At 55.3% G+C, this 19,256-nt stretch overlaps 6 protein-coding genes across 6 annotated transcripts; 3 read left to right on the top strand and 3 right to left on the bottom strand.

Annotated features, from left to right (window-relative positions):
- Positions 1 to 1,005: 1,005 nt before the first annotated feature.
- CTAM01_04476 (methylenetetrahydrofolate reductase) lies at positions 1,006 to 3,048 on the top strand (the record flags this gene model as incomplete). The annotated part of the gene is made up of 1 exon (XM_060520506.1): positions 1,006 to 3,048. The coding sequence occupies one exon, from the start codon at positions 1,006 to 1,008 to the stop codon at positions 3,046 to 3,048; it is 2,043 nt and encodes a 680-aa protein (XP_060385151.1).
- A 688-nt stretch (positions 3,049 to 3,736) lies between these two features.
- On the bottom strand, positions 3,737 to 5,014 carry CTAM01_04475 (uncharacterized protein; the record flags this gene model as incomplete). Its single annotated transcript, XM_060520505.1, has 3 exons — positions 3,737 to 4,512; positions 4,654 to 4,806; positions 4,921 to 5,014. 3 exons carry the CDS (start codon positions 5,012 to 5,014, stop codon positions 3,737 to 3,739), a joined length of 1,023 nt encoding a protein of 340 aa, XP_060385150.1.
- A 2,401-nt stretch (positions 5,015 to 7,415) lies between these two features.
- CTAM01_04474 (uncharacterized protein) lies at positions 7,416 to 8,415 on the bottom strand (the record flags this gene model as incomplete). The annotated part of the gene is made up of 3 exons (XM_060520504.1): positions 7,416 to 7,911; positions 7,967 to 8,188; positions 8,252 to 8,415. The coding sequence occupies 3 exons, from the start codon at positions 8,413 to 8,415 to the stop codon at positions 7,416 to 7,418; spliced, it is 882 nt and encodes a 293-aa protein (XP_060385149.1).
- Positions 8,416 to 9,877: 1,462 nt separating this feature from the next.
- Positions 9,878 to 14,156, top strand: CTAM01_04473 (phosphoribosylformylglycinamidine synthase; the record flags this gene model as incomplete). Its single annotated transcript, XM_060520503.1, has 2 exons — positions 9,878 to 11,750; positions 11,809 to 14,156. The coding sequence occupies 2 exons, from the start codon at positions 9,878 to 9,880 to the stop codon at positions 14,154 to 14,156; spliced, it is 4,221 nt and encodes a 1,406-aa protein (XP_060385148.1).
- Positions 14,157 to 15,632: 1,476 nt separating this feature from the next.
- On the top strand, positions 15,633 to 16,379 carry CTAM01_04472 (uncharacterized protein; the record flags this gene model as incomplete). Its single annotated transcript, XM_060520502.1, has 1 exon — positions 15,633 to 16,379. One exon carries the CDS (start codon positions 15,633 to 15,635, stop codon positions 16,377 to 16,379), a length of 747 nt encoding a protein of 248 aa, XP_060385147.1.
- A 951-nt stretch (positions 16,380 to 17,330) lies between these two features.
- Positions 17,331 to 18,244, bottom strand: CTAM01_04471 (uncharacterized protein; the record flags this gene model as incomplete). Its single annotated transcript, XM_060520501.1, has 2 exons — positions 17,331 to 17,894; positions 17,954 to 18,244. Coding segments are annotated over 2 exons (855 nt in total), but the record flags the coding sequence as incomplete, so codon positions are not given.
- Between the last annotated feature and the right edge of the window lie 1,012 nt (positions 18,245 to 19,256).

Here is a 19,256-nt window from a genome sequence, read left to right as displayed (position 1 = left end):
GGTCGTTGGTGGAGGAGAGAAAATGCAGCAAATTTAGAGTCATGCAACGGCGTCACGCTATCGCGGGTTGAAGCGAAGAAAGCAGTGGTCGCGTTTGCAGCTGCCGTGCAGCTCCATCAAAAACGGAGAGCTTTATGGACCCCTGCATCTCCGCCCCTACCCTGCGAGATTTTAGTGGCAGACTGGCAGGTGGCCCTGCAGGGGAACGTCATTTGTTCCGCACACCCCTGGGACATATCATCTGTGAAGGAAGGTGTTACGACCAACACCATGGCACGGGGCTCTGTCGTGATTGGGGAATCTGTGTTTGGATTTTGTGATGCATTGCAATTCTTACTACGGATATGGGCAAGGTAGAATTGGACAATATGTCAAGGGCACCTTTTCGAAACTATTAAGATGGTGCATTGAGGTTGTCAACAGAGATCGATTTTCTCCAAGGGCAACAGACGGCAGAAAGAAGGGGGCGGCGGAATAACTAAAAACCGTTTACGTGGCTGCTAACACTGTGTATACCGCGCCTAGCCGCACCTTGGTCGCCTCACCCGAAGTCGGTGATACAGTGCGGGCTGCTATCTCCAAAAAAGAAATTGCCCCGCCAAAATCATTTTCAATGTCCCGCGTCTTTGAATATCTTCGCGGGTGCACATCTAACTTGTTCGTTCTAGGGAAATGACGACAGCGCAAGCAAGCCAATCACGTCACATTTCGTCGGCTGAGACAAGGAGCTCTGTTTGATTGAGTCTTCTGTAACCCCTTTGCTCGTTCCCTCATTCCTCATCCCCAAGCTCCCCACGTTACCTGGCGGTATCAAATTTCAAGACTCGTCCCCCGCCCTGCCCCTCCGTGGCGGTCTGATATCGACAAAGGAATCTCAAACGGTCTTAAACGCCGAGTAATCTTTCTACTCAACGCACAATCAAGGAGGAAATCACGTTGAATCCCTAAAATACCATCTCAAGCATTTTTCTTCAAGATAACGAGCTTCAACTCGTCGCCCTCAAGATGGAGAAGATCACGGATAAGATCGCCGCTCTGCCGGCAGACGCCAACTACTTCTCCTTGGAGTTCTTCCCGCCGAAGACGGCCATGGGTCTTTCTAACCTGCGCGACCGTCTGGATAGAATGGAAAGAGCGCTGAGGCCTCTCTTCGTCAACGTCACCTGGGGAGCCGGCGGATCTACCTCGACGAAGTCTCTGGAACTGGCCGAGATATGTCAGAGAGAGCTGGGCCTCACCACCTGTCTTCATCTGACATGCACAAACATGAGCCGCAAGCTCATCGACAAGGCCCTGGAGGACGCAAAGGCCCTAGGTATCCGCAATATCCTCGCCCTGCGAGGCGACCCGCCGCGGAAGAACGAGTACCGCGACACCGAGGACTCTGAGACCGATGACGCCGAGGATTTCGTCTGGGCCGTCGACCTGGTCAAGTACATTCGCAAGAACTACGGCGACTACTTCTGCATAGGAGTCGCAGCCTACCCAGAGGGACACGCAGATGAGAGCCATCCTCAGGGACAGAGCTTCGAGCACGACCTCCCGTACCTGGTTGACAAGGTCCAGGCCGGTGCGGATTTCATCATGACCCAGCTCTTCTTCGATATCAAGGCGTACGAAAACTTTGAAAAAATCTTGAAAGAACACCCCAGCGGCGCCTTCAAGGACATCATCCTCCTCCCCGGCTTGATGCCTATCCAGAGCTACCAAATGATCAAGCGGACGACCAAGCTCAGCCACGCCAAGATCCCCGACAACCTCATGGCCCGACTGGACGCGGCCAAGGGTGACGACGAGAAGGTCAAGCAGGTCGGTGTCGACATCCTCAGCGAGCTCGTCGAGCAGGTCAAGGAGGTGAAGAGCAGGACGCCCGGCCCCAAGGGCTTCCACTTCTACACCCTCAACCTCGAAAAGGCCGTGTCCTTCATCCTCGAACGGACGGGCCTCATCCCTGACCCTAAGATCGAGGACGAAGAAGCTATTATCGACGATGGCCCGGGCATTCCCGTCCCCGTTGCCGTCCCCGCAGCCCAGCTCAACGGCCTCTCCCCGATACCTCACCCGGCCACCCGCACTCTCTCCAACGGACGACGGCCATCTTCAATGGGCTCAGACCCGCACAACCGCATCATCGTCTCCGGTTCAGCTTCAAATCCCGCATACGAGACCACGACCGCCGGCCTCATGGTCTCGGAGCCCGTCAACACCCGCGCAAACACCCTCGCTATCTCCGAGGGCGTCGGCGCAGTAGGCCGCGAAGCGACGTGGGACGATTTTCCCAACGGCCGCTGGGGTGACGCCCGCTCCCCCGCCTACGGTGAGATCGACGGCTACGGCGTCAGCCTGCACATGTCCGTGACGCAGGCCATGCGCCTCTGGGGCACCCCCAAGACGGTCCAAGACATCAACAACCTCTTCATCCGCCACATCAAGGGCCAGCTCGCCGCCATCCCCTGGTCCGAGGAAGAGCTCCTCCCCGAATCCAACATCATCCAGCAGGAGCTCCTCGAGCTCAACACCCGCGGCTGGTGGACCGTCGCCTCGCAGCCCGCCGTCAACGGCATCCCCTCCCGCGACCCGACCTTCGGCTGGGGCCCTCAGCACGGCTTCGTCTTCCAAAAGGCCTTTGTCGAGCTCTTCATCCCTTCCTCGGACTGGGCCGGCCTCGTCGCCCGCCTCAACGAGGTGAGGGACAACACAATTTGCTTCTACGCCGCCAACGGCGCCGGCGACTTTGTCTCTTCGGACGCGAGCGGCGGCCTCGTCCTCGAGGGCACGGAGGCGAGCACAAACGCCGTCACGTGGGGCGTCTTCCCCGGCAAGGAGATCATCACCCCGACCATCATCGAGGAGGTCAGCTTCCGCGCCTGGGCCGAGGAGGCCTTCAAGATCTGGGGCGAGTGGGCCAAGGTCTACGGCAAGGGCAGCGAGAGCGAGGCGCTTCTAGAGCGGATAGGCTCCGAGTACTGGCTCGTCAACATTATACACCACGACTACGTCGAGAGGGATGCGCTGTGGAAGTTGTTGTCGGGTGAGAAGGAGAACTGAGGAGGTTTAACGTATTTAGGATATTAACAAACAAAAACGGAGAAAATGAAAGAGGCAAAGGGAAAAAATAGTAAAGTGCACAAGGGCTTGGTCCTTCTATTTAGTTGCGATTACCCCTAGCCATGAGTGAAAGAGGAGATACCCGTCAATTTTTGCCTTCAATATCCGACTTGATGCATTGTGAAATCCCGTCGATCATGCTAGGTATCTAGAGATGACCGCAATAGACATCATGAGGTAATGGTCGGAACCCAATCTTTGGGATACCGGTACTGAGATAAAAATGTGCCATGGACTTATGGCAATCATCACTGAAAAGTGTGTAGTCACGGAACAAACACGAGGCCGAGATGTGCAAATCAAGTCGGCCTAGTGCCTTGGTATCTCATTGAGAATCTCTTCCACGCATATAGCTCGGTGAGCTCGGTGAGAAAAGGTCCATCTATCTATAGACGCATAGGGAAAATCCCACTTCGGTATCCTTCGTTTTGTTTTGTACATGCTACCAGTGGCCGATATCCATCCAGGATGAAGGAAATAGTCCAAGCCCAACGCCAAAATCCCAGTCCGTAAGAGGAGTTATCGATGCCACAACTCGGAAAAAAAGTCAGAACAGCGGCATAAGAAAGCGGACCTCGGAATCCTTCGTATCCAAGGTCTTCCTTCGCTTCGCCAATGTAAAGACAGCTCAGATTTCTCCGTCGGTGCCCATGAAGGAAGAGTCGTAGCCGCCGTTGGAGTTCACCATGCTCTCGGCGAAACTGAAGTTGAGCTCATCATTCATATTGTTGACGGGATTGAAGATAGCTGCATCCATCGACTGCGCGAAGCTGTCATTTCCGGTGAAGCTAGCCATGGCGTCGGGCTGAATGATGGTCTGATGCTGAGTAACAGCCTCCTCAAAGGACGGATGCTGAACGGCAGCAGGCTTGGCCTCGGCGATGGGAGGAAGCTCGTAGCCCGAAGCATTGTTGGGGGTGTCTACCTCACTATCGGAGGTGGTGAGGTCGACGGCAGCAGCTTGTGCAATAGTTGCAGCCGCAGCGATAGTAGCGGCGCGGCTCGGCGTTGCGCTGCGACGAGGAGTGGGTCTGTTCTTAGTCACACGGCCGTCGAGGACATTGTGGACGCGAGTCTTGGAGGGAGTGTCCTCGAGCGCGTTATAGTCGACGGCATCACTACCCTCCCCATCATCGTCAGACATGGGATCAGTCTTGATGGGCATGGTCTTCTTGGCCGTGGTAGAACGACCACCACCCGAGGCGCGAACTTTAGCACCAGACGGGGTTCGGGGCTTCCGAGGAGTCGAGACGTTGCTGCTAGTACCGCCGGTGAAAGTCAGGACAGACGCGGGGTTACCACCACTGTTGGCAGTCTGCTTAAGGGACTCAGCGTCCTTCTTAATGCCACGGAACTGGAACTGGATGCCGTCGGCAGTGGATTCGCCGAAGAACTTGGCAATCTCTGTTTTCTCATGTCAGTATACTTCCTGTCGAATCGTAGTAAAGAGACAGCGAAGTCGAGCAATGTATAGAAGGAAAGTTCGGCCAGGAAACTGATGGATGAAAGCGAGGAAATCAACGTAGAAGCAGAGGCGGCGGTTACCCTTCTTCTCCTTGGGAAGATCCACGGGGATGGCCTTGCAATCCACACCCTGCTCATCGGCTTCCCGAAGCACATATCCTTGGTTTTTAAGGGCTCTGAACCGATGGTTGAGAGCGTCCTTGGTCATATCCGAACCGTAGAACTTCTGGATGTCTGCCGTACGTCAGAAATGACGTCGACCATGGAGAAATGCAGAAGAAAAATTGATACAGACGAAAAAAGAAGATTGGGCTGAACGGCAAGAGAGGAAACAGGCGTATTTCTTACCCTTGTAGTTCCATTTGACATCGGAGTGAGCGGCCACGATGGCGCGAAGCAGTCGAGCCTGAGACTCGTAGGTCTTGAAGTTGGCAGGAGCCATCTTCATCTGTGATCTATAGAATAGGCGGATTAGTATTTGGTCGACGGAAGGGTCACAGAGAGAAGTGAAAGGAATACAGCGTAGTGGAAAAGGTGATCAGTGACGATCTAGTGAATATATACCTGTTGGTGATGGCGGGCTTTCTGTTTGTGAGTGACCTAAGATGGAAGGATTAGGTCTGGGTGGATGTTGAGAGTGTTGTGTTGTGGTGTAGAAGGTAGAAGCCCGGTACGTGTCGAGGGATAAAGTGAGGTAGGTAGTGCGGAGGTGGGTGAGTGTGGGAAGGAGGAGGAGCTCAGATGGAAAGAAGGAAGGTGGAGTGGTAAGAAAAGGTGGACAGGCAATTGCGGCAGGCGACAATTTCTCTACACTTTTTCCAAAGATTTGTAACAGAGAGGAATCTCAAGTGATAAATCGGTAAACTTACCGAGCACGACGGCTATTTGATCTAGTCTCTCGAAAACTATGATAGGCAGCTTGCCGTATGCCTCTGAAGTGTGTGTAGATGTCAGCTCTTGGCACCGAGTGTGAGGTGAAGAGGAGAGAGTGTGAATAGATGAGTTAAAGTGAGGCAAGGGAAGAAGAGTGAGGTTGCGCTCATGAAAGGATGTGCTGCTCTGAAGTGCGGGAAGACGGTGACGAACCCAATGGGGAAAGAGCGGCTCAAGCGTATTGACTTACACGAGGAAGGAGGTTCCGCAGTTGCGTGTCTACCGAGCAAGGTAGGCAAGGCGGGATTCGGGCTAAACAGGTCAGCCAGTCAGCCAAAGCGTATTGAAATATGTGAGACTGAAAGTCAAGGAAGGTGAAAGAGATGGATCTTGTCTGAGTGTAAGTCCTGCGAGACCAAATGCAGCTCACAGGAAGGAATGCATGAAGGAGGTTGGTAAACAGTGCTGCTGTAGGTAATAGCAATGCGTGGGATAGAGGGGGAAGAAGAGGATGCTTCTGTGTAGGGAACGACAATAGCGTCATACGAGAAGCGAAGCACTTCTTGGTGAAGCTGTCCCAAGTCCTCTGTTCTCCTTCCATGACTGACGTGTGTCTAAGACGGAAACCGGGAAAGCAGGCTTCAAGACCAGCGCCGGCATGAAGCAGGATCCAAGGCAAGGCCATCATACTACTTCTCGCAACTTTCAATGAAGCGAAAGTCCATCAAATGGACTGGTAAGAATCCAAAACGGGAGTACGACATCTATTCTAGAGCACTCGTCTCTTGGCAATCTCTGGACAGTAGGGAATACACTGCACTTGCTTACCTTGAGTAAAGGCCCGTCCAACTCTCCGGCCTGGCGCAGACCAGCCGAGCTCTTTGTCCACCCGGATAATAAGCCGCGAAGCAGCCAAATCTTGACGTAGAATGTCCTCTATCAGATCTCAAGTCTGACTGCTCTTCGCGCAGTACAAGGAACACCCAAGTACTGGACCAGAAACCGAACCGGGATGAATGCTGCTGATGCGCGAGGCGCGGCGACGGAGCTCCAGACTAGCTTAGAATGCAAGTTGATAGACCATCCGACAAAGCCCCAAGTTCCTTTTTGAAACCGATATATCGAGTTGCGGATTGCTCTATCGTTGATATTGGTGTCCGGAGAACTGCTTCGACGATTTAGGAAATTCCCTGCTGGTTGGCCGGGTGAAGGAGTAAACAGTGGGATAGAATATAAGGCAGACAAAAGAACTGGCGATATGGCGTGGTATATTGAAATTGAAAGGGTGAGAAAATGAAAATAAGATTAGAAGTGAGCGTTTCTTTGTTTGATTGTTTAGAAGGATCAATGTTGGACTTCAGCTCTTCGAGTTGTCAATCGTCTTCAGATTGGATTTGACGATAATGCTGTGGTACGGCAGTCGTCAGTTGGGTGGCCAACTCGAAAAGTGGGTGGTTGGGAGCCTTTGCAACTCCTGGGTGTTGGCGATGTTTGGTGAGACCCAGTTAAGAAACGACTTGGTCGCCAGGTTTACTACTTGTTCAGCAAACCGAAATGAATGCAAATAAAATTATGAACCATATATTTAAAGATTTGGGTATCCAGATGAATGTGCGTCACCCAGGACAACATTTCCTACGCCATTCGTGATGCCAAACGCCGTCTTGAAAACCAGCCGGTAAAGTACTCACTAACGCTAGATAACGACGTTGGCCACCATCTAGAGAAGATTGAGCTCTCGTTCGCTCATCAGACCCCTGCAGTCCCACGGGAATTACCATTGGCCCTAGGTTGTTGGCCCCTGAAACTCCTTTTCTAATCCCTGTCTAAGCTATGTCTCCCATATCTGTTTACAACATTTCGCAGAATTTACACCGCTGCTATGCGGGACGTCTCCGTACATATCGGTAGATCGTGAACCCAAATAACCATCTTACATTGGAAGAGCAGGCAATCGAGATGGCTGCGATTTATCGTAATTCCTTGCCAAAGGGGCTAGAGGTTCTTCGGCCGGCCGGACTGGACCTGCCACTGACGTGCTCGGGCAAAGGAGGCTTGTAGACCCCGTTAGGGTACTGAGGATACTGGGACATGGGGTGCTCCTTGATCTCACCCTTCTCGCCATCTCCGTACATGAGATACTGGACACCGAGGAACGAGTCGCATCCAGCCTGGAACATGCCGCACAGCTTAAAAGCCCAGGGGATCTCCGTCGTGGACGTGAAGAACCAGAACATCTTCATAGCGTCACCAATCAGCCAGCTCGCCAGCACGGAGAAGCGGAAGCCCTTGCAAGACTTGGACCGCGAGTTGGAGAAGATCTGGGGCAGGGGCAGCGTCGCCTCGACCGAGAGACCAATGTAGCCGATGAGCATCGAGTAGGTTTGGTATACGGGTCGCACGGGCGCGAGGAGCAGTTCGCAGACGGTCAAGCCGATGAAGAGATAGAGGAGGAATTGCCAGTACCTATGGCAGCTGTCAGTCGTAGCACAGGATGCGCTGCGCAAGGCGAGAGACTCACGGCTTGGGTGACCTCCACTGCCAGAAGTGGTAGGGCCTTTGTGCGCCGAACACAGGACCGTCGTTGACGTTGGCGAACGGCGTCGCGGCCTCTCCTCCTTTGGCCGATGGCGGCAAGCGGTGGTCCAGAGCAATCTTGAGCAAGATGACTTGCATAACAATCATGAGGAGGGCCTGAATGAGCAAGGCAGTATCGAATCGCGCGCCGGGCCAGTAGAAGATCCTGCGTGAATGCAAATTGTGTCAGCTTACTTGGGAAGAGATTGGGCAGATGCGCTCCACGTACTTCAACAGAGAGGCTACCAGCATAATCAGCGGGATGTCGAGAGAGAAGCCTGCGCTGGACTTGTTCTTGTGCATCGACAGGGCTTGGTCGCTATAGGAGAGAACTGGCGACATGATGAGGAAGATGGGGGCTAGATAGCCCGCAAAGGACGTTAACCAGCGCATGATTGCGGCGGTTGAGGATGCGAATGCTGCGGCGCGCAAGATGTTGGAGCGAAATGGAGCAAAGTCAGGAGCACAAGACAAGTTGGATGAGGTTGGCAGGAAAGGGGAACCGGACCAAGTCGTCCCAAGAATCGACGGACGCGTCAAAAGGAAAAGAAGTGACGAAGCGGAGCGCGGCGGGCGGGCAATCGCAGAGTTGTCGAGGCCGATCTAAGAAATTGGAGAATGGAAGATGGGTATTGCTATAAGGGGAGCCAATCAGTCCGGAAGCTAAGATAGGTATGGGCTTTCCAGTGTTCCCACCAGTGAAGCGAATTGCTTGTTTTTTTTGCTGACGTCGCCTTTGACCTCTTGCCAAATGTCCCGAGTGCCCTTTTCTCTACGGCAATCCAATGCTCCGTACCTGAGAAGGTAGAGCCTGAGTGGCAGTGACAGGGTTCAGCACCTGGGCGGGAGTGGAGGACGCGGGCGGAAGAGCAGGAAAGTGATGAAGTGCCGCCAGCTGACGGCCATTTAGTCGCACGGAGAGGTGGGAGGGTCCCGGCGTCCCGAAAGTTTGGGCGACCTTACAGCGGGACTCGCAGTGGAAAGGTCACGCTCGACCTGAAGTTCTGAACAACCTTACCTTACGGATACACCTTCGTGCCTACCAAACCTGATGATCTATTGCGCTACGACAGGACGGGCACGCTAGATTTGTCCTTGCTGCCACAAGTCTTGGTAGACCTGAGTACTGTTGCAGATTGTGATGGACCTGAGTTCGGCATCATCGGATGGAAATTTTGCGATGGCAGGCCTGAGCATGAACGACTGGCTTCCTCGCTGTGCTCGGGTTGGCCCTCGGTCATGCATCCCAAGTCGACCCATGATTCGACACATGCTCCGACCAGTGATGGGTCTCGAGAGTCGAAGAAGTGAAGCACTAGTCACGACGTCTCTGGGATAGTTCTTGTTCGTCCTCACCGACCTCTTCTCCCATCTGTGTCTGTCTGGATTTATTTTGGGCCGCCTCTTTCCGCTTGACCCCACCAGCCACACCCAGACCGACGCACTAGCCACATACATAGCAACAACTTGGAACCTGGAAGACACAAAGGCTCCGACAGCGGGCACACTCACCACTTCAACAGTGAGGAGGGCCTACCTATGTGGGTACGAGTACACGATAGAAAGAGGTCACCAGCCACGATTCATGCGCCCCTGACTCCCGGACGTGGACCTCGTCAAGCAGCAACATTTGTAGTTTGAAGGCAGTGACAGTGACATTTGTCGCGGTGAATGCGCAAAATGCGGGAGAGCCACTCCACCGCCACAAAATAAGTCTAGTGCCCCGCGCCTCCAGTCGACGAGAGAAAAAAAAAAGTCACCAACGCCTCCGATTTTCATTATCGGCCGCCTATCTGCAGCTGCCCCACCAAAATTTCAAAATCACCCCGCCATCTCGGAGCGGAAGACTCACAAGATGCCGCCGCCTAAAAACTTATCTCTATCGCCAACCCGACATCCACGAACGCCGGGCGAGACTTCCTTTTTGATCGAAGGCCGCTCTCCGTGTCCTACGCCCACTGTAGGCAGAATGGGGTTTCTCACCCTCGTTGGCCAGGAGGCCTACACCACCAAGCAGGCCGAAGAGCTCAAGACGCGCATCAACAAGCTCGACGCTGCGTCAAACAAGGTCGTCAGCGTTGCCGGCATCTGGGTCTACTACGTTCACCTCAAGAACAGTGACAACAACCTCATTGTCCAGCAAAAGCTGACAAAATGGCTCGGCCTGCCCGACCAGACAATCGCTCAGATTGCCGCCAACACTGATACCCAGAAAACTTACTACATTACCCCGCGGAACATCTCGCCTTGGTCTTCAAAGGGAACCAGCATCACTCACGTCTGCGGTCTCGCAGACAACATCGACCGTATCGAGCGCGGCAGGGCCATCACCCTCACCTTTGAGAACCCCGTCTCTGAAGATGAAATCGCCTTCAAGGATGTTGTCTACGACCGTATGACTGAGACAATTGGCCTGTCGCGCCCCGATCTTTCCGCCATGTTCATTGAGGGCCAGCGATTCCCATTGGAGATTGTTGACATTCTGGGTGACGATGTTCAGAACGCCGATGCCGCAAAGGCTGTTGAGACTCTCAAGTCGTACAACAAGCAATTCGGCCTGGCTCTCGACGACTCTGAGATTGAGTACCTCGTCCAGGTCTTCAAGAACCTTGGACGCAACCCCCACGATGTGGAGCTTTTCATGTTCGCTCAGGTCAACTCGGAGCACTGCCGCCACAAGCAGTTCAACGCCAACTGGACCATTGATCAGCAGCGCATGGGCAAGAGTCTCTTCGAGATGATCAAGAACACCCACAAGTCCAACCCCGAGTACACAGTCTCCGCCTACAGCGACAACGCCGCCGTTCTCCAGGGTGAGACTGCCAGCTTCTGGGCCCCCGATTACTCCACCGGCAGCTGGAAGCTCACCAAGGAGGTCGTCCACGTCCTCGTCAAGGTTGAGACACACAACCACCCCACCGCCATTTCACCTTTCCCTGGTGCCGCCACTGGTGCTGGAGGTGAGATTCGTGATGAAGGTGCCGTCGGCAGAGGCTCTGCTCCCAAGGCCGGTCTCTGTGGTTTCTGGGTCTCTGACCTGTTGATCCCGGACGAGAAGGCCCCTTGGGAGGTTGATCTGGGTAAGCCCGCTCATTTCGCTAGCAGTCTCGATATCATGCTCGAGGCCCCTATCGGTAGCGCTCGCTTCAACAACGAGTTCGGAAGACCTTGCCTTCTCGGCTGCTTCCGCACTCTCCTGACCAACGTCGGCAAGGAGGAGTCCCCGGAGTGGCGCGGATACCACAAGCCTATCATGATTGCTGGTGGTGTTGGAACAGTCCGTCCTCAACACGCCCTCAAGGAGCTCGGTGACGTCCACGACGGTGCCCATGCCATCGTTCTCGGCGGTCCTGCTATGCTCATCGGTCTCGGCGGAGGAGCTGCCTCCTCCAACGACTCCAGCGAGGCCACTGCCGAGCTCGACTTCGCCAGTGTCCAGCGCGGCAACCCTGAGATGGAGCGCCGCGCCCAAATGGTCATCGACACCTGCGCCGCTCTCGGCGACCAGAACCCCATTGCCATGATCCACGATGTCGGTGCTGGTGGTCTGTCCAACGCTCTCCCCGAGCTCGTCAAGGATGCTGGCTTCGGCGGCAAGTTCGAGCTGCGTCAGGTTCACAGCGCGGACAGCAGCTTGAGCCCCTTGCAAATTTGGTGCAATGAGGCCCAGGAGCGTTACGTCCTGCTCGTCAATAAGGAGAATATTAACCGTTTCGTCAGCATCTGCCGTGAGTCCCTCTCTATCATGTCTGCACAGCTGTTGTATCATGCTAATCCGCACCCCAGGTCGTGAACGATGCCCCTTTTCCGACGTGGGAACCGTTGCCGCCCAGGACGCACAAGGCAACGCCAAGTTGACTCTCAGTGACCGCGACTCACCCGAGCAGCCGATGCCCATTGACCTGCCTTTCAACGCCCTCTTCCCTCCCGGCCGCCGTCTCGAGCGTGTCGTCGAGTCCCGCAGATTGGACCTCCCCGCATTCAACGCTGCTGAGGCCCTCGCTGCCGCCGGTGCCGCTGAGGCCACCAACACCGCCGGCCTCATCACCGCCGCCACTGAGCGCGTGTTGCGCATGCCCGCCGTTGGCTCCAAGTCATTCCTCATCACGATTGGTGACAGAACCGTCGGAGGTCTGTCCATCCGTGACCAGATGGTCGGTCCATGGCAGACTCCAGTCGCCGACTGCGCTGTCACGGCAACCTCATTCAGTCTTGACTCTAAGACTCGCACTGGTGAAGTCATGGCCATGGGCGAAAAGCCCCAGTTGGCTCTCATCTCTCCCGCAGCGTCGGCTCGCATGGCCGTCGCCGAGAGTCTGCTCAACCTCGGCGCTGCTGATATCCTGGGCCGCCTCGACCGTGTGAAGCTGTCAGCCAACTGGATGGCCGCCGTCAACCACCCTGGCGAAGGTGCCGGTCTCTATGAGGCCGTCCAAGCCATTGGTATGGAGCTGTGCCCTCAGCTCAAGATCTCTATCCCCGTCGGCAAGGACTCTACCTCCATGAAAGCATCGTGGAAGGACCGCGAGTCTGGCGAGGCAAAGAGCGTCACAGCACCCATGTCCGTCATCATCACGGCCGTCACCGTCGTCGAGGACGTCCGCAACACATGGACCCCTCAGCTGCGCCGCGTCGAAGACGTCGGTGAGACGATTCTTATCTACGTCGACCTCGCCGAGGCCAAGAAGGCCATGGGCGGCTCCGCCCTGGCGCAATCATTGGGACAGATGGGCAACGAGGCACCGGACGTGCGCAACGTGGATCTCATTACGGACTACTTTGATGCTCTGCAGCAACTACACAAGAGCGGCGTCGTTCTCGCCTACCACGACGTCTCGGACGGCGGTCTCCTGACCACCGTCGCCGAAATGATGTTCGCCGGCCGTTGCGGCGCCGACCTCATGCTCGACGGCATCGCCAAGTCCGGCTCCCCCAACGACATTCTCGAGGCCCTCTTCCACGAGGAGCTCGGGGCCGTCTTCCAGGTCCGCAAGGAGGACGAGACCAACTTCAAGCGCTGCTTCGCCACTTGCGGTCCTCCTCCCGGCCTCGTCCGCACATTCGGTGTCGTCCAGCCCAAGGGCAACCAGACCCTCAACATCCGCTACGGCGGCCACACCCCCATCGTCAGCCTTGACCGCGCCGAGATGCAACAGTGGTGGTCGAGGACGTCGTACGCCATGCAGAGGGAGAGAGACAACCCGGCTTGCGCAGATAGCGAGTACGCCATCGTCTCCGACTCGGCCGACCCCGGTCTGTCGTACAACCTTACCTTCTCTCCGTCAGAGAACATCATGCCCCTGACGGCCTCCCTCGGCAGCCTCCTCCGCAAGGCACCTCGCGTCGCCATCCTGCGCGAGGTCGGCGTCAACAGTCACAAGGAGATGGCCTTTGCCTTCAAGGCCGCCGGATTTGACCCCATCGATGTTCACATGTCCGACGTCCTCGCAGGCCGCTCACTCGCCGACTTTGTCGGTGTTGCGGCAGGCGGTGGCTTCTCCTACGGCGACGTCTTTGGCGCCGGCGTTGGTTGGGCCCAGTCCATCCTCGAGCATAAGCACGCCCGCCAGGAGTTTGAAAACTTCTTCAAGAGACCCGACACCTTCGCCCTGGGCGTCTGCAACGGCTGCCAGATGATTACCCGTCTCAAGGAGTTGATCCCGGGTACCGAGAACTGGCCCACGTTCGTCGAGAACGCCAGCAGGCAGTTCGAGGCGCGCTTCGCCATGGTCAAGATTGACGAGTCCCGCGCCGCCACGCCCTCCGTCTTTCTCCACGGCATGGACGGCTCGTCCTTCCCCATCGCCGTCTCCCACGGCGAGGGTCGCGCCTCCTTCTCCAACCCCAACGCCCTCGAGGACCTGAGCGGCGAGGGCCTCGTGCCTCTCCGCTACGTCGACAACCGCCTCAAGGTCGCGGAGCCGGAAGCCTACCCGTACAACCCGAATGGCAGCCCTGGCGGCGTGGCTGGCGTCAGGAGCAGGGACGGCAGGGTCTTTGCCCTCATGCCCCATCCCGAGCGGACCATCATGGCGGACGTCGGCAGCTACGTCCCCACGGAGCAGGTCGAGGGTTGGGGAGAGTTCGGCCCGTGGGTCAGGATGTTCAAGAGCGCCAGACGCTGGGTGGGCTGATTTTTTCTGCTTCTTTTTTTTTCCAAATACTTTGCATCAACCTTGTTCCCCTGTCTGCCTGCCTACCTTGACACCGGCTATTTTATGCCTATGAGCAGGGGGTTGGTTCAGAAGGGGAGAGGGGGTTTTCACGTTTCCGGTAACAACCAACAAGAATGGTAAAATGAGACAGAAAAGGACAGAGAGAAAAAAAAAAGGGAGGTGTGGTTTTAGCATTCGGGTACAGCAGCAGCAGCAGCAGCAGCATCACTGACGGAGGAATGGGATATGAAAGCGGATTAGACAAAATCACACAAAAAAAAAAATCAAACCTTTTTTTGTTTTTTCCACCAGGAGGGGCGGGTTGGCTTTTTCATTGGTACTAAAACAAAGACTACAAATATACACATACACAATGGCTTGGGATTGGGAGGGAAGGGAAGGGACGGAAAGGGTAGGGGGCAAAGGGGAAATGGAATAGTATTGAGGAAAGAAAGTGAGAGGGCAAGGGAAGATCGAGAAGTCCCGTCTATCCTGGCTATCCTGTCTATAGCTTTTTTTTTTGGCTTTATCGACCATAACTTTCTTTCGAGTTTTCTTTTTTTTTCGTTAACTTTGGTGATTGACATGTGTACGCTCTGTTCATCTCGTTCCTCTTTCCTCCTTGACTGACGTGTGTATTCTACTCGTCTCAGCAGGAACAAGGCCACAAAACTGTCGGGTACTTGAACGAAAGGTAACGAAGGGGAGAGAGTGTGTGAGAGACAGAGAAAAAGGCCCGAAGTTCCTTCCTGCTTGCCTTACCTGCTTCCGGCCTCAGCTATGCAGCAGGGCGAGGAGGGAAAACAGAAAGGGGCTTAGTAGCCAATATCTTCACTCAGGTCGATCTACAAATGAAACAGGATGGGCGTAGGTATCCTCGTCTTCTAGTTCTCTAGGCTTGCTCAAATGGAGGAAGATAGACATGTCTGGGGGAGACAGGCACATCATGCAGAGTCCATCGAGGGGGTTGATGGACGTGTACGTTTGTCTCCGGGGCCTACGCCTATCCCTCTCAACGGTCAAATATATTGACTACATGCAAGCACAGTTGGAGCAATTAATAGTTGCCGGTACATACTTTCCAGATGAACGCCAAACTACGTGTAGGTGCGTCTATATACGTACTGACCACTCCATCGCCGTTTCTACTCACCCATGTCCCTTATCTCGCACTGAAGAACTGGAGAAAAAGGAAGTGAAGCGTGGCAGAGAGAGGGGAGGAGGAGGAGGAGGAGGAGGAGGAGCAGCAATGACGACACCAGAGGGACTTCGTGCAACAGTGCAGATTGGTAGATGCAGCCAACATGCGGCCTCCTTCATCCTTCGTTCCATGACGCCTGCGCCGCAGACCCGGTGAAGGGGGGATGGAAAGGGAAAGGGAGATTACATTCGGGCCATCTGTATCGTCCTTGACCCTCATCCTCCTCCGCCTCCCCATCCCCTCCCTGTATCCGTATGTCGTTCCCGTATGTGGGCTGCTCCTTCTGCTGCGTTCGGCTAGGAGGGCCAAGTAACCTGCCAGCCTGCCTGCCGGAGAAGGAGGATAGTAAACAGAAACAGAGAGGGATGGGATTTGAGGAGGGAGGAGGAAAGGAAGGAAGGAAGGAGTGGTGCCTCACAGATTTGCGTGGCACTTTCGCTCACCGTCCTGCATTCGGTGAGATTCATATGCCTCCCTCCTCGGGAATCTATCTCACGGAAAGGATTCCCTCGCGCCGTGGACAAGAAGACAGCAAACGACGCAGAGACCAGTCATCTCCCAATCGTTCCGTACCAGTCAGAAAGCGAGCAAAAACCCAATCAACTGTGCCTCTCAGTCGCTCCTCCACTGCCCAGCTTTACGTACGAGATTTGGAACGAATTCCTCCTCGCCTCGGTAACCTGTCCCGATCGAGCTTGCCACAAAGATTGTGCTCCGCGGCCCGGTCTCCTTCTTCCCCCTTTGGACGGGGCGCTGTCTCTCCAACATATGTCCTGGCATATACTAGGACATATGCCAGGTGCTTGTTCGAGATGGGCCATCCAGCGCCTTGGACGAAGGGCGTCCCAACTGTACGGATCGGGCCCACTGGACGAAAAAGATGTGCTCAGACACCGAGAGGCACGCGCCCGCATGCCACTGCGCTTTGCTCGACAGGCGATGCGGGATGCCATCTCCGCCAGCCGATGCCCACATCGCCCTTGCACTGTCTGTGTGAGTGAGTTCGACCCTCGAGACAGAATGGCTGCAGCATAGGGAGTCGAGGGCACCCTCGAGGACTGCCTACTGCATGTACGCGTGCTGCACAGTTGCGGCGAGGTGCACACACACCATGGTTCCCTCTTTGGCAGCCACAGGCTAACAGCCCATCCATCTTGTACAAAGTGTACAAGGCTCCCGGGGCTAAGAAGCGCACACTGACATATCATTGGAAGGGGACAACTTCTGCAATGGTTGCGTTGACATCTTGAGAGGTTCCTGCCGCTTCCTTCCTTCCTTCCATTGAGCTAGTCCAATGCCGCAAAAGGAGAGGGTAGGTAAACTTGGGACGCTCAGTAAGGTCCGCGTCGACAGGTCGGAAAGGCCATCCGCATGGCGGCTGTTGATCGCGATGCAAGGCAGACGCGGGCGTAACATTCGCCCGTCGGCTTCACGAAATTACCCTGTTGGCTGGGAAATTTCCAAAGAGGCGCGACAGGTGCATAAGGTTCATTTTGAGTTGGCCTTCACTCAACGGCCTGCCTAGGATGGTTGGGCTTGCGTGGCTCGTATTAACGCCGGTCTGTTGAGTTGACCGAGGAGGCCTAGCACTGGGGGAGTTGGTCCATCGCTCCCAGTCTGCCCGAGGCGAGAGTTCGTTCACAATCGAGACCGAAGGACCTAGGCAGTTCTGCTGTCCTGTTCCAAGATGCGTGACGTCCTCCCACCGAATGTCTCCCTTGCCTATGTCGCAGGACGTGACCATCATAGATGATAGACATGAAATGTCGGCTAGGCGGAGACTCCTCCAGGTTGACGGGGACTAGTGATATCGGAGCCGCAGCTGACTGGGCTCCGTCGTCCCGTAGGCATGGCGTCCACCACTCGGATGGTTCGATGGCCGACTGCCCCCCTTGAGAACCACAGATCCTCCGCCAAGGGAAAGAAAGAGAAAGTTCGTGTTGGCAGGACCATCATTTCCCCTCTCCAGCGGTTGCCTCTCTTACTTGTGGCGGGCCGTCGATGGATAGCATAGGAAAGATGGGCAGTTTGGGCCAGTCAAAGGGCTTCAAAGCAGCAAAATCTGAAGAGGCGGCTCCTCCATCGAAATGGCAAGGCAATATGTCCAGTGCCGATAGCCAATCTTGGCAATGGGCCAAAACTTTCTGGCCGTTCATCCCACGGCGCAACGGCACTGGGGTCCCCATCATCGGCCCCGCCTCAAATCCACCAACATCATCTGCATCAGAGAGACCAGGAAGCCCAGGGCCATCCCAGAGCGTGCTTGGGGAAGGAAGCTTTGGCCAGGCACCGTAATTTTCTTTCCTTCTTGATGCGCCGCAAACGGTTGGATGCAGCGTCGGGGTTCCCTTGGCCAGGCGCACAAATGCCAATAAGAACGACTGCCGTGGACAGGGCCCAGGTCCAGATTGCCATGGTGGTGCCATGTTGTAAAGACCCAACTCCCGAAAGGTTAGACTGATGACCCCTGGCAAGCGTCGCCCGCAGTGCCGCAGCGAGTTAGCCTTACGGATGGACTATACGACGATAACAAATTGGTAATAAGTAACAGACCAATACTTAGTTGCACAAGTACGTTTGTTCCAGAGGAGAAGCACGCGAGAGCGTGCATACTCTGAGTCTCTGGCCCTCGCTCGTGCGGCGTAGACGGATCCATGGACAGCCATCCCATCTCATCGCCGCGTGGGCGGCGCACGCCATACCATAATTGAGGATAGACGGCCCTCTGGCTGGGCGGCAGACCAGCAACAACGCTAGGAAAGTAGGCACGTAGGATGCTGTGATGGCGTCTCTGCAGCTGCTCGTAGTGCTCCTCGTGGCGAGCGATGCGCGAAGAAAGACTTGCCGGATCCTTGGGTTTCAAACAACCTATACAAAGGCTAGCTGCTGGTCAGACCATCTAACGCGCTGAGCGGACGTTGGTCGGCATTAGATGCGATAAACGAACAAATCCCGAAGACGGGGGCTCCGACGTACTCTTCCATCAGAGAGTGAGCTAAGCGCCACATCCGGCTCATTCGGAGCGAATGAAGGGTCCCTTTTCAGCGGCTTTGCGCTATGGACTATTCAGTACGGAGTAGTGTACTGGCCGACTCTCGAGTCTGACGCCTTGCACATAGCAAGTGTACGTACGGCTAGAGTAGACTGAGCTTCGTGAGGGTTCACGGTAGCAGTCCTCTCTCAGCGTCCAGCCACCCCGGCTTGCCAATTCTAAATGAACTACCCGATGCATCGGATATTTGACTCTCGGCTGCGGCCTACCTTCAACATCGTTATTGGCCTAGGATGAAGTGTCCTCAAACTTGTGAAGTAGTGCTCTGGAGCCCCTCCAGTTGTAGTGGGCGAATATTCGAATGAATGGAAATGGCCATTCTTGGACACTCATGTGTCTACACAGAATCCGTATCTGTATGCGGATATCATGACACCAGGGGCATTAGGGGCGGATGACGGTCTCCCAAGGCCATGGTTTCGTTGGATAAGCTAGCGGTTCGGCTGCTGCGCTATCTGATCTCTGCTCACGCGGTAGGTGGTTTTGGTGCATTCGGTGCGCTCAAACGGGGAACATCGGCTATCCATAAGTTTGATGGAGGCATGGTCGACCGCGGGAGAACAGTGTCGGTAGCTGTCGAGGACTAAAGTAGCGGCCGGCTGTGTGTCATGTCTAGGATTACTCCCCAGGTGAGCCGGGCTTGTCTTGACAGGTGACCCCCCAGTCCAGCCGTTGGTGTTGGAAAGCTTGGGAACCAGCGCCGGAAGCAAAATTTCCTTCAATCAGGACCACGGAACGATGGCTGGACTTGGAATGGCTCGAATACATATGGGGGCCCACGTCATCCTCAGAAAGGGGGACAACGGCTCCGAAGTGCAGGGCCCGG

Source organism: Colletotrichum tamarilloi (assembly GCF_030869305.1).
Source record: "Colletotrichum tamarilloi strain Tom-12 chromosome Unknown Scaffold_10.1, whole genome shotgun sequence".
NCBI lineage: Eukaryota > Fungi > Ascomycota > Sordariomycetes > Glomerellales > Glomerellaceae > Colletotrichum > Colletotrichum tamarilloi.
This window is presented reverse-complemented; position numbering and strand designations above follow the sequence as displayed.